The sequence below is a fragment of the Gossypium hirsutum genome, chromosome A08 (genome assembly GCF_007990345.1).
Source record: "Gossypium hirsutum isolate 1008001.06 chromosome A08, Gossypium_hirsutum_v2.1, whole genome shotgun sequence".
NCBI lineage: Eukaryota > Viridiplantae > Streptophyta > Magnoliopsida > Malvales > Malvaceae > Gossypium > Gossypium hirsutum.
The window spans coordinates 125,551,854-125,566,826 of NC_053431.1; the positions used below are offsets into that span (position 1 = coordinate 125,551,854).

The window sequence follows — 14,973 nt, forward strand, 5'->3', positions numbered from 1 at the left end:
AATTAATTTTATAGTATATTATAATATATAAAATGTAAATTTCAAATTTTGTTCAGAACACTTGAGTGATAGATAATATAATTTTCTTTTTAATTTGTAAATAGAGGCGTAGCTAGAGGGTTGCTGATAGGGGAACCAACTCCTCCTAAAATAGAAAATTTCTCATTTAGCTCCTCTACAATTTTTAAAATTTTAAATTAGTAAAAGTGAAATTGTACTTTGGCCATCCTAAAAATTATAAAAATTTGATATAATCCTTTAAAAATGATAAACATGTAGGCTATTTAAAATTTTAATGGTGAAAATGCATTTTCGCTATTGTAAAAATTACAATTTAATTCCGACTCCCTTTAAAAAAAATTTGACTTTGCCCTGTTTGTAAATATCAAAATCAATTTGGTGTTAATATTAAAAAATTCTGATTTATTGTTGTTTTCAATTAAGCCATAAGATATGATATCACAAATTTCAATTTTAAAATTTATTTGGATCTTAAGTTAATTATGAATTAATGTTGAATTGGGCTTACTAATTAAAGATCTTGGCTTGTTAAATTGTTTTGCATATATAATAAGACTTTGCGTATTGGCCCATTTTTAAAAAATATATGGATAATTCGTAGATAAAAAAATACAAAAAAAGAAATGGAAAATTTATGAAAAAGACCTTAATTTTTAGAATTTTATAATTTAATCCTAATATGTTTTAAACCAAATCACCTAAAGAAGTAGGTAAGATGCATTAATCCGACGTCGAAAAAAGAATGGGAGAATTCTAACGTATATAAGTGGGCACTGCACATCTTATCAAACATGTCTTTTGAAAAGATGATAATGGTCCTGCTGTATTAAAGTAACTCTTACTTGTTTGATTTTATGTCCACTGCCCAAAAAGCAGGAACGATAAGCTTGAAGCTGAAAAGACATTAATTTGTCTTTAAGTAACAAATTAAGTAAAACAAGATCCTTCAAGGGCCAAGTTGAATATTAAGCCAAAAATAAAAACAGACTGTCATTAAAAATTGGGTAAGCAATTTATCTCTATAAAATTTTATCAACTTAGTCAAATTGGTTAAGTTGACGATTAACTTAACAAAATGATCTAATTGATATGATATTGATAATTCAAAATTTAAAATCAAATTAAAATTTACACTATAATTTAGGGATGTCCAGTGAATTAACCCGAAATAAATATACAAAGAGAACAAAAGTAATGGATAAAATCACCTACCCACTTATAAATATTGTATGGTCATTTGCTTGGAATGGTGACAATATTTGATTGGTTCAACCAACAACGGAATATTTAATTAACCCAAAGATCAGATGAATATTTTTATTTTATTTTATCCATCATACATTTAAAAAGGCCTAATTTTAACTGAACAAGTTAGGTAAAAGAGCTATAGTGTATTCATGATATGCTATGGTCAAATTACTGTTTAAGTCCTTTAAAAAAAAGTAAAAAAGCTACTGCTTTGAATTTGGTTCATATGGCTGAACTGTGTTGTGATAATGACACATAGTGCCCATACCATTCATCTCAGGAACTAGCAGTGGCTCAGCCTCAAAACCACCATCTTTTGGGTCTAGGCCAAGTTCTTGTTCCAAGTAAAGCAACCACTTGTTTTCGGCTTCTCCGAAATCAGGACACTGGGTTTCGTTATGCGATTGGATTCCTTCGGGTTGGAATGGTACTAAGCTATCCAACATGTTCCAGAACTCCAAATCGGACTCCAACGGGATATCAAAGGTGGTTTCAGGCTTGTTCACCTCCTCCGATGTGTTGTAATAACATCCTGTGAAGTTGAACAACGGACCTTGTTGGATTTCTGGATTTGAAACATTGACCTGATTGGAATTACTGACGTTGGAAGAGATTGAAGAACTCGACAAGGCTTCCGGCTCCTCAGACGGGCTGCCATGGTTTGCTTTGTCTGATACTACCGCCATTTCAAATGCCTCGTTGGGCTTTTTGGCATTGAATGATGACATTGACGTGACACATGAAGACGATGATAATGTGGCCATGGATTCATATTTTTTATCAACATTTCCATTCATTGAACTCAATCTCTTCTTCAAATGAGTGTTCCACACATTCTTAATCTCATTATCTGTTCTTCCAGGTAAATATGATGCTATTTTGGACCACCTAAAGGAATAATTTTAATTATATACATAAGTAATTACTAATTAATATGACAAGAAAGGGTCAAACATGTTATTAAGTCCCTCTACAATTTCAAATTTTAGATTCAAAAACCCTAATCAAACTATATGTCACGTCGTATGAAAACAACCTAATCGACATATTCAGGGACTAAATCGAATTCGAAAACTCACTTGTTTCCCAATGTAGCATGTAACCTTATAATTGTGTCTTCTTCATCTTTGGCGAAGTTCCCTCTCTTGACATCTGGTCTTAGGTAATTAATCCATCTTAAACGGCAACTCTTTCCACATCTCAATAGGCCTACACAAATAGATTCATCAACACAATGTTACTGAAAAAAAACAACAATAATTTCCAAAATTGCTACTAAAAAAAAAACTTATTTCAAAGGCTTCTCTAGTTGAGATAGTGATAGAAAACAATGGTGACATATCCCATTTGTTTTTAACTTCAAATCTCCACCATTGAAAGATTACAAGTTACAAGTTACATCAACATTTTTGTTAAAGATTTTTCTTTTTTCAAATTTTAACATTGATTTGTATTAGTTATATTGGATAATATTTTTAATTTTACTTTTTTTAATTTATAAGATTCGACTTGAGATGTTAGTTAAAAAAATTAAATTCTTTACAATTCAATTCGAGAAACGTAAGAAGAACTAAAAAAGTGTCTTGCAAAAATCTAAATAAAACCTACCACAATTCTTAAGATTTTAGTCAAACCCAATTTCAAAAATTCTCTTCTTCTTTTTTTTTTTCCAAAATGTCTTAAATTTTTTTAATTAAACCCAAAATTTGAAAATTTTAATTAACCACAAATTGCCATGATTCTTCCATTGTAAGGTAAACGATTGATGTTGACCCTATATTGTTTAATGACCTTATCTTTTAGGTGAAAATTTTGGAAGTTGGGGGAGTTTGAAAAATGTTAAAAAGTATGAACCAAAAGGAAAAGAAGAGGTAGATTCTTTAATTTTGACCATTTCATTTCAACAACAAAACTGTCCAAACACTCAACAATCAAGTACATAGAGACAAAACATAATGCCAAAAACATTATAAAAATTAAAAAGCACCCAAACATCACAAGTAATGAAGACTCCAAACATTTTTGTTCAACAAGTACTTAATATTCGATTTTAATCCAAAGATAATGCAATACCATATATGGAATAGACATTAAATATGGGATTAAATTGGAAAGTAGATGGAATTTTTTTGCTTAATTTGTAAAGTACATTTATAAGTTTGCAAGGTGACCATATATAGAGAAGAAATTCATTGTATCTAAGACTTATTATTTTTATGTAGTTAAATTGGCAGTGTATAATATTAAATATTAATCCCTTTTTTTAGTATAAAGTTGACAAGCAAGTAAGAAAAAAAATTTGGAAGTGTCTGAAAATTAATTTATAGAAATGAACGTTTCAAACTTTGCATTCTGGTCATTGCCTGGTTGAACTACTTGTCAACTTTATAAATTATAATTGTTATAAAAATAATAATCAAATTTACGAGATTTAATCATACGTTCCACCACAAAAATAACATTTAAAAACTATAGTAAATATTTATAAACGAAATGCAATAAATATTTTAAAAAAATTAATTAGAAAAAATTCAAAAATCATTATAAATGAATCTTCTTTCTCGTATATGGTAGTGTGGGTTCATAAACATTGTTTGAAGAAGAATGAAAAAAAAATGAGATCAAATGGTTGAACATTTAAATCCAGGAATGAAACGAGTTTTTATTGGTAGAACGTTGAACTCATATCAGAAAAGGAGGAAAAAAAAAGGACTGACCAGCTTGTTTAGGGAGAGCCCTCCAGTTTTGATGACCATGTTTCTGAATAAAAGTGATGAGCCTCAGATCCTCAGATGGATTCCATGGACCTCTCTTCACTTTCTCTTTATCACAACATGGAGCTCTTCCTTTCCCCATATCTCAATTTCAATGACCAAACAAGAAAACAAGAACAGGAAAGAGAAAGAAACAAAAGAAAAACAGGGTTCTGTTTGGTTTTTGGTTTTGTTCTTTGTTTGATATCAGATTCTTGAGTCAATCACCATTGCTCTATCTGTTTATAAATAAATACAAAGAAGAAAGGAGAAAGGGTACAATGGTTGATGCCATGCAATTGGGGGGATGATACCCTTTTTGACACCAAATAAATAGGGAGATTCAAGAGGATCACTAAATATCTATAGTTCTCATATATTATTAATTATTATTTTCCCCCATGCATTGATTCTTCCCCCAATTTCAACATTTCTTATTTCAACTCTTTTTTCTTTTTTAAATTTGAAAATTTTAAGGGTAAATCAATAAAAAGATCTTTTTAACTTTAAGAAAATATTCTACTAATAGTGGAATTTTTAAATTTCATAAAGGTAATGACAATTATCCCATAAAATATAATAAAATATTAAATATATTAAAGAAATAGAATACATGATAATTTTTTAATTTGCTTGTGGAGTTAAAAGAGTATATCGTTGGTTAATTAAAGACTAATCCTTTAACTTTTAACAATTTATTTAAATAAGTTATGAAACAAAGCAACTTCAGTTCTTGAACATGACAATTTTGTCTACACTAGTCCTAAAACTTGATAATTTTTTCTAATTTTAATTCATATGATGATATGATATTATGATATTATTTCATGTCATCACTTAAAAAATTATGATTTTTATACAAAAGTTTAGGTAATGACGTGATGTGGGACAACCCCAGAGTGCCACATCATTACAAAAACCAAAATTAAGAAAAGTTGTTAAGTTTCATGACTAATTTAGATAAAAAAATTATAAACCAAGATGAGAAAAATTATCAAGTTCAGGGACTAAATATTATGTTACCCCATAAGTTATTGTACTTTTATTTATTTGTCAGTAATTATATTTGGGATTAATTTCAAATAATTATACAACATGTTTAAAAAATTATTAGATTATTACTAGTGTAGGAAGATGTGATTTCGAGTGTGCTGAAACGTATTCCTCTCCTATTTAAGAATTGAGATGGAGCTCTAATAATTCTAGGCATTGAATCAAAAAGAACAGAAACTATAAAAATATATAACGAGATTAATATTCATCCTTAATTTTTCATTATATATAAAAAGATGCAAATTGTAAATAATTTTTATGTGTTTAAAAATTAGCAGATCACTATCTATTGGACAAGAAAATAGTTAATAAAAATTTTGTGTTTAACAATTGAAATTAATTTAAATAAAAAATAAAAAAATTAAATTTCATCAATTTTCAATTTATAAATATAGGTTAATATGTGTAAAGTTTGAGGAGAAAGGCTTGAACTTAGCCTTAAACTTTAATTAGATTTCTCATTATTTTTTTCTTCATAAATTTTTTATTCTATATTTAATTTAATTCAATACATTTTAAAAAGATATGTGTTTGGAGTGAATATGGATATAAATAGAAATAACCCAGAAAATTACAATATTACTTTTGAAATTTAAATATACAACAACTTTTATATAAATTACATAAAAACAATATTTAAAAAAATTAAATTCATATATATTCAAAAAATATTTTACTACTTAATATAATTTCTTTATGTGATTTATAAAATTAAAATTAATAAAAATCATTAATAATTAATTAAAATATAATTATATTAAAAAATAAAATCCAACCACGCATTGTGTGGTTATATTTTAAGTCTTAATAAAAGCCTACCTAAATCAACCATTCATTGGAAAATAAGCCTTATGATAAAGGTTTATTTAAGCATAATAAAAGTACTTGGTTGAGTTTTAACTCGATTGGAATAAGTATTGTTGTTAATGTAGGAGAACGTGGGTTTAAGTGTGTTGAAGCAGGACTCATTATCCTCCTATTTATGGGTTGAAGAAGAGAAATGAATAATTCTAAGCATTGTGTTAAAAAAATAAAAATATAATCAGAACTTATAATGAAATTTATAATAAAAGTACAAGAGTTAAGATTTCAATTAACGACTTGACTAGAAAAAAAAAACCTTTAATTTTGGGATGTCACATTGGTTCTTGGCCTCATTCTCGTTACTCAGTTTTGGTATGTAAATATAACAAAGATTTGTAGCCAAATGAAGATGGCCTAATTGGTAGGGTAGAAAACTTGTCAAATAATCCAATTACTTTAAAATGTGAATTCATCTATTTCACGGAATAAAATCAATTCATATTTGTAGATTGACAGGTGAAGCGGTAAAAAATTTGTGTTTAAGTCTTCAATTAATATATGTCTCGAATTTTATTTTGGACAACTCGTGTCTCTTATTTTTTGGTTAATGTATCATTTGATAATTGAGTTTTATTTCACTGTTTAATTTAGTACTTAAGGGCTTTTTTTGTCCCATTTAGTACCTAAATTTAGCTTCAATATTTAATTTGGTACTCAGACCAAACGACATCATATGGACCAATAAATATTTGTCACATGTGCTCTCATAAAAAAATATAGGTACTTAATTGGGACAAAAAAATTTTAGGTACCAAATTAAATATTAAAACCAAACTCAAAAAATCCTCCAGTATCAAACTGAAAAAAAACTCACATACCAATTTGAATATTGAAGTCAAACTCAAGTATTAAATTAAGGAAAAAAGCTCAAGTACCAAATTGAACATTGAAACTAAACTTAAGTACTAAATAGGATATTAACCATATTTATTTTGTAAAGTTTTACTTAAATCAAACTAGTGAATGAAGAATCGGATGAAACCCATTCGTGACATATACATGGATTGAAATTGAAAACAAACAAATCATAAATACGATGAGTGAAACTCGATAAAATATAAAATCACATTTCATTTATCATCTTAATTTAACTTTGAAATTTTCTACTTAAAAAAAAACACACTTTGCAAAAGGTTGTATATCATTGTTCAAGTTTATTATTATTTTTTAACAAATTGATTTAAAAGCATCACCATTCTCACACATGTTTCAGATTGCCTAAATTAAGCAATTCTTGATTAGTTAAAAAGTGAATTGAACTTAACTTGTAAAAGTATAATTTTTTTTAAAAAAGTAATCACTTAAATTCCTATTGGCACACAAAATTCAGTGTGTTTCTATGTTTGAAAGTATTGGAACCCACCCACATTGTTTGAAAAGTCAAAAAGGGTGGGCACCGAAAGTAGAAAGTAAGATTGGTTGGCAAGTTGGGTTAAAAGTTGGCATGGGATAATTGCAATTTTGGTCCCTAATTGTATAGGGACATTGCAAGTTGATCCTTAAACCTCAACTATAAATAGGCCTAACCATTTCTTACTTTCTTCATCCCACACTTGCCATTCTCTACTTAAGGCAATTGTTCTCTCTCCCTATTTGTAAACTTTCACTTGTATTTTTGGAGTGAAATATATTTGGTAGTGCCCGAGGACGTAGGCAAAATTTGCTGAACCTCGTTAAAATTCTAGTGTTCTTTATTTTTGTTCTGCATATTTTGCAAGTGTCATTGTAGTGATTTATTGTGCTATTAAATTACGATAGAGGGATATTCTGGCTAGGAAAGATCTGGTATGTAAGCGATCCTCGTGATCCACCTCTCTTTCCTGGGAATTGAACTTAGTGTGATTTTTCAGTACAATAATTTTACTCTTTCACACGCTTCCGCGCAACAATTGGTACCAGAGCCAGGTTCGTACTTGGGGAATACGACCGTTTACGATACTATTCACGTATACGGCACTATTCACGTATACGGTACTGTTCACGTATACAGTAGTTGGGACTGAGGAGAAAAATGGCAGCAGCATCGTCATCAGCAAGGACTACTGTGACAAATGCAAAATTTGAAGTAGAGAAATTTGACGGTACCAATAATTTTGGTATGTGGCAGTGTGAGATCCTGGATGTCTTATGTCAGCAAGAGCTGGATATAGCCCTTGAAGAAAAACCTGACAAGATGGATGACAAGGAGTGGGCCAAGATCAATAGACAGGCGTGTGGTACAATCCGCCTATGTTTGGCCAAAGAGCAGAAGTACTCCGTCATGAGGGAGACATCAGCGAAGAAGCTGTGGGATACATTGGAAGAAAAGTTTCTAACGAAAAGTCTTGAAAATAGGCTTTATATGAAAAAGAAACTTTTTCGGTTCACGTATGCACCCGGTATGTCGATGAATGACCATGTGAAATCATTCAATAAAATTTTAGCAGACTTGCTAAATTTGGATGAGAAATTTGAAGATGAAGACAAGACATTATTGTTGTTGAATTCCCTTCCTGATGAATATGATCATCTTACCACCACATTACTTCATGGGAAAGATTCAATCACATTTGATGCAGTCTGTAGTGCGTTGTATAGATCTGAGACTCGAAAGAAAGATAAAAGAGATCACAGAGATACAACTCCAGAAGTCTTAACAGTAAGAGGTCGTTCACACAGCAGCAAACCTGGTAGAAGGGGTAAGTCCAAAGGGAGACCCGCCAAAGATGAATGTGCCTTTTGTCGTGAGAAAGGGCATTGGAAAAAGAATTATCCTAAGTTACAAAAGGGCAAGTCTATTTCTAATGCATGTGTAGCGGAGCATGATGAGGAGTCAGACTTTAGCTTGGTTGGCATGGCAATGGCATGTCAAACGGATGAGTGGATATTGGATTCGGGATGTACTTACCATATGTGCCCTAATAAGGACTGGTTTTCTAGTCTTGAAGAACTAGAAGGTGGAGTTGTTTTTATGGGCAATGATAGTGCCTGTAAGACAATGGGTGTAGGTACAATCAAATTGAAGAACCATGACGGCTCAATCCAAGTTCTGACAGATGTTCACTATGTACCCAGCTTGAAGAAAAATCTCATCTCATTAGGGGCCCTAGAATCTAAAGGGCTCACAATCACTTTGAGAGATGGATTACTAAAGGTAGTAGCTGGGGTATTGACGGTGATGAAAGGCACTAGAAGAAATAACTTGTACTATTTAAATGGAAGTACAGTTATTGGATCAACATCAACAGCTTCTGCGAAAGATGCAGATTCAGAGGCTACCAGGTTATGGCATAGGCGATTGGGACATGCTGGTGAAAAAGCTTTGCAGACTTTGGCGAAGCAAGGCTTGTTGAAAGGTGCAAATTCTTGCAAATTGGAATTCTGTGAACATTGTGTTCTGGGCAAGCAGACGAGGGTAAAATTTGGTTCAGCAATTCACAATACGAAAGGAATTCTGGACTATGTTCACAGTGATGTGTGGGGACCTACCAAAGTGGCTTCTTTGGGAGGTATGCACTATTTTGTCACTTTTCTTGATGATTATTCAAGAAAAGTATGGGTGTATCTAATGAAAAGAAAAAATGAAGTTTTGGATGCATTTCTGAAGTGGAAGAAGATGGTGGAGACTCAGACAGGTCGAAAGGTCAAACGACTTCGATCAGATAATGGTACTGAGTACAAAAATGATCCATTTCTACAAGTATGTCAAGATGAGGGCATTGTGCGACACTTCACTGTTCGAGATACACCACAGCAGAATGGGGTGGCAGAACGCATGAATCGGACTATACTGGAGAAAGTTCGATGTATGTTGTCCAATGCTGGATTGGGCAAGGAATTTTGGGCTGAGGCAGTTACATATGCGTGCCATCTAATTAACCGATTGCCATCAGCTGCAATAAATGGAAAAACTCCTATGGAGATGTGGACTGGTAAACCTGCTACTGATTATGATTCTTTACATGTTTTTGGTTCCACTGCATATTATCATGTAAAAGAATCTAAGTTAGACCCAAGAGCAAAGAAAGCATTATTCATGGGTATAACTGGTGGTGTAAAAGGATACCGTCTCTGGTGTCCTGATACAAGGAAGATTGTTTTCAGTAGAGATGTAACTTTTGATGAATCAACCATGATGAAGAACGAGGATTCACAAAAGGATGACAAAACCAGTAGTACTTTGCAGCAGGTGGAGTTTGAAAAGGTTAATGATGATCCAGCTAATATTAAAAGAACAAATGATGAAGAAGTTTCGACCCAAGAACTTCTACAGCAACAAGATTCAATTGCATATAGGAGGCCAAGAAGAGAGATTCGTAAGCCTGCTCGCTTTGACGATATGGTGGCCTATGCACTTCCAATTGCAGATGATGATGTTCCTTCCACTTACACAGAAGCAATAAGTAACTCTGATGGTGTAAAGTGGAAGCAAGCTATGAATGAAGAAATGCAGTCTCTTCATAAAAATAGGACTTGGGAGTTGGTGAGACTGCCCAAGGGAAAGAAGACAATTGGATGCAAATGGGTATATGTAAAGAAGGAAGGATTTCCTGGTAAAAATGAAATTCGATACAAGGCTAGATTGGTAGCAAAGGGTTATGCTCAGAAAGAAGGAATAGACTACAATGAGGTGTTTTCTCCAGTTGTGAAGCATTCGTCTATTCAGATTTTGCTAGCCTTGGTTGCGCAATATGATCTTGAACTAGTTCAGCTTGATGTGAAGACCGCGTTTTTACACGGTGATTTGGAAGAGGAAATCTATATGACTCAGCCAGATGGATTCAAGGTTGCTGGAAAAGAAAATTGGGTTTGCAAACTGACAAAGTCGCTTTATGGATTGAAGCAATCTCCGAGGCAGTGGTACAAGCGATTTGATCAGTTCATGAAAGGGCAAAGGTACACAAGAAGTAAATTTGATCATTGCGTGTATTTTCAGAAGCTACAAGAAGGAACTTTCATATACTTGCTCTTATATGTTGATGATATGCTAATAGCATCTAAGAGCAAAGTTGAGATTGAAAGATTGAAGACTCAACTCAATCTCGAGTTTGAGATGAAAGATCTAGGAGAAGCTAAAAAGATTCTCGGCATGGAAATATGTAGAGCTCATGGCAGAGTTAGCTTGTCTCAGAAGCAGTATTTGAAGAAAGTACTACAGCAGTTTGGCATGAACGAGCAGACCAAACCTGTAAGTACCCCGTTGGCTTCTCATTTCAAGCTTTCTGCACAACTATCTCCTTCGACGAATACGGAACGAGAATACATGTTGCAAGTTCCGTATTCTAATGCAGTGGGTAGCTTGATGTATGCAATGGTGTGTACAAGACCCGACATTTCACAGGCAGTTAGTATAGTGAGCAGGTATATGCATAATCCTGGAAAAGGACATTGGCAAGCTGTGAAATGGATTCTACGGTATATTCAGAAGACCGTGGATGATGGATTACTGTTCAAGCAGGATAATACACTTGGTAAAGGTGTTATTGGGTACGTTGATTCTGACTATGCCGGTGATTTGGACAAGCGAAGATCAACCACCGGTTATGTGTTTACACTTGCTGGAGGACCAATAAGTTGGAAGTCTACACTACAGTCTACAGTTGCATTATCAACCACAGAAGCTGAGTACATGGCTGTAACAGAGGCTGTAAAGGAGGCTATTTGGCTACAAGGTATGGCTAAAACCTTGGGGTTGGTTCAGGAGCATATTAACGTGTATTGTGATAGTCAAAGTGCTATTCATTTAGCAAAGAATCAAGTCTATCATGCACGTACAAAACATATCGACGTACGATTCCATTTTGTGCGGGAAATTATTGAAGAGGGGAAAATTTGTCTTCAGAAGATCAAGACTACAGATAATCCCGCAGATATGATGACCAAGGTGGTAACAGCAACCAAGTTCGTACATTGTTTGAACTTGATTAATATCCTGCAAGTTTAACAGTTGAAGAAGGCACTATCAAGTATTGTTGTCAAAGGCAGAAAGAATTGTGTGAAGATAAGATTATCCTAATCAAATCTTCAAGGTGGAGATTATTGGAACCCACCCACATTGTTTGAAAAGTCAAAAAGGGTGGGCACCGAAAGTAGAAAGTAAGATTGGTTGGCAAGTTGGGTTAAAAGTTGGCATGGGATAATTGCAATTTTGGTCCCTAATTGTATAGGGACATTGCAAGTTGATCCTTAAACCTCAACTATAAATAGGCCTAACCATTTCTTACTTTCTTCATCCCACACTTGCCATTCTCTACTTAAGGCAATTGTTCTCTCTCCCTATTTGTAAACTTTCACTTGTATTTTTGGAGTGAAATATATTTGGTAGTGCCCGAGGACGTAGGCAAAATTTGCTGAACCTCGTTAAAATTCTAGTGTTCTTTATTTTTGTTCTGCATATTTTGCAAGTGTCATTGTAGTGATTTATTGTGCTATTAAATTACGATAGAGGGATATTCTGGCTAGGAAAGATCTGGTATGTAAGCGATCCTCGTGATCCACCTCTCTTTCCTGGGAATTGAACTTAGTGTGATTTTTCAGTACAATAATTTTACTCTTTCACACGCTTCCGCGCAACAGAAAGATTGATTTGATAACCTAGAGTTAGGTGAACTCTTAACTTTTTATGTCATCGTGTTTGTATTGTATTTGTATTTTATTTAGTTAATTAAAAAATATAGATACAACCATTAATAATTTTTTGATTTCATGATAAGAGTATTATGTTGTACATACGAGAGTTTGGGTTCAATCTCAGTAAACTATATTCTCAATCCCCAATTATAAAAATAGAAAAAAACATGGATATAACCTTAACATTTAACTTACTGGTTAAGGGTGTTTACTATATCCTCAAAGTCGTGGATTGATTTTCGGATTGTGTTTGTATGGTTAACATGAATTTTTCTTTTAAGTAAAAATAAAGTTATGTGAAAACATGAGATCTAATGATACTAAATTATGGCATGTTCGACAAAACAACATTTAATTTATGAACTTAGTATTTTCTTTTCTAACTTAGCCCTTGAAACTTTTTGTTCATATTAGTCTCGAAATTTAGTAATTTATTTTCAATTTGGTTATTGAACTCTTACATTATCCACATCATCACAAATTTTAAAAAATTATATAAGATATAAAAATATTTTTTAAAAATAAAAAAATAAAGTGATGAGATGGCACAATCTCAAAGTGCAACGTCATCATACCTTAAACAGATACAAGTTTAAGGACCGAATTGAAAAAACCTACCAACTTGCGGATCAAAGAAATTTAAGGACCAAATTGAAAAAAATTATCAAGTTCAAGAACTAAATGTTACTATCCCGTTTGGTATGCTTGATGTAATAACACTAAAGTTTCAAAAAGATAGATGGAAGATAGATATTTATTACTATTATTATCTAGTGTTTATTATGGAGTAAAATATCAATATTATTTATGAGTGTACAATTTTACCCTTATATGTAGTAACCATTTTTCTTTTCCTTTGTAATATGGCTTATTGTTTCCTTTATTTTTTTTCAACTGATTTTTTATATTTAATAATTTTTTAAAATATTTTTTTATTTTTTAAAATTTTATTAAAATAATATGTTATAATATGTGATATGACAAAGTTGTTTATTGATAAATATTTTCTTTATTAAACCACTGAAATGATCATAAATTGATTTATTTTAATAAATTTGTTGCTTTATTAATTTTTATCGACCAAACCTTAGTACACGTTTAATGAACCCACGAGTATGACATCAACTACCACAGTAATGACAATTATATGTATATATAATATAAACAAAAAACATGGAAGAAAAAATGGTTACAATGATCATATATGACCAATATATTACAATCATATAAAATAAAAATAAAAAACACATTCAAGCAACTCAAAAGCAAAGCAACTAATTAATAAGATAATATTAGTCTCCTACGCAATTAAGTAAATTATACCATTTTACTTAGTTCATGGCACATTCACATATGTTGTTACTTATATTGTTCTATAGCATATTCACCTTCTAAAATGTCATTACATATCATCTATCATCAATAGACTAAAGCCAAAACACAATAAAAAGTTAGGTGAATATACTCGAAATATCATATCACTAATTTCCCTCTACGAGTGATCCCCTCGCCTATATCTCATTCTGTTCGATTGGGATAGTGAAGAAAATAAGCATATTGATTGGATTACTAGGAATCTTCCTTGAAGCAGCAAGTTTTTCAACTTCAGGTAGTCCTGCTATTTTCATCAACTCTCCGCATAGACTTTTGAGCAATTAAGTGCTTTGTTCCTAAATTCTTTGTCAATTCCTTTATGGCTTCAACCATTTTGCTTCCCAACACCTTAACAATTCCTAAAAAATCAGCCCCGTCATTAGAATTCAAGCCTATCCTAGTCTTTTTAGCTCTTTCGACCCTTTTAATTTGACCTCTGCTAAGAGATGGAGACCTTGGTTGGCCATTGTCTTCAAGACCCATTTCATACCCAACATTTTCAGTTTCAGTCATGCCAACTTCTTCTACACTAGTACCATTTGCATTATTCTCTGTTCCACCATTATCATCTTCATCATATTCTAAATGGCAATTGTTGTTTGGGCATCTTTTTCGGTGACAAGGTCTTTACCATATATCATACTAAAATATTCAAAGTATGGCAATGTTCTATTCTTGAATGGGCCTGCATTCTTATGACTCTGCATACATATTCATATAAAAATTATTTAATGTGTTCAAATATAAACACATATTTCATATATAATCATAATTTATAAATTCACTTTAAAAAATTCATCCCAACCGCTTGCTTAGCTGTCACCACTTTCCTTGTGCTATTCCATCCAAAATCGCTGGTGTGCTTGCCATAAATCTATGTCATGTACAATTGACCACTCCTTCCTAAGTGTCCTTAGTTTGTTGTCAATGTGAGGCTTAGCCTTGACACGAACGTGGAAGTTTTGATTGTAACATTCTCTCAAGTATAGATAGATACCCTTGTCTAAAGCCACAATCAACGTTATCCTTGCTTATTAGTGTTATCATCTTA

General features: G+C 32.1%; 1 protein-coding gene across 1 annotated transcript; it reads right to left on the minus strand.

Moving 5' to 3' along the window:
* Positions 1 to 1,216: 1,216 nt before the first annotated feature.
* On the minus strand, positions 1,217 to 4,448 carry LOC107909159 (transcription factor MYB58). The gene is made up of 3 exons (XM_016836603.2): positions 3,987 to 4,448; positions 2,349 to 2,478; positions 1,217 to 2,157 (listed from the first exon to the last, which is right to left on the minus strand). Exons 1-3 carry the CDS (start codon positions 4,123 to 4,125, stop codon positions 1,473 to 1,475), a joined length of 954 nt encoding a protein of 317 aa, XP_016692092.2. The 5' UTR covers positions 4,126 to 4,448; the 3' UTR covers positions 1,217 to 1,472.
* Positions 4,449 to 14,973: the final 10,525 nt, after the last annotated feature.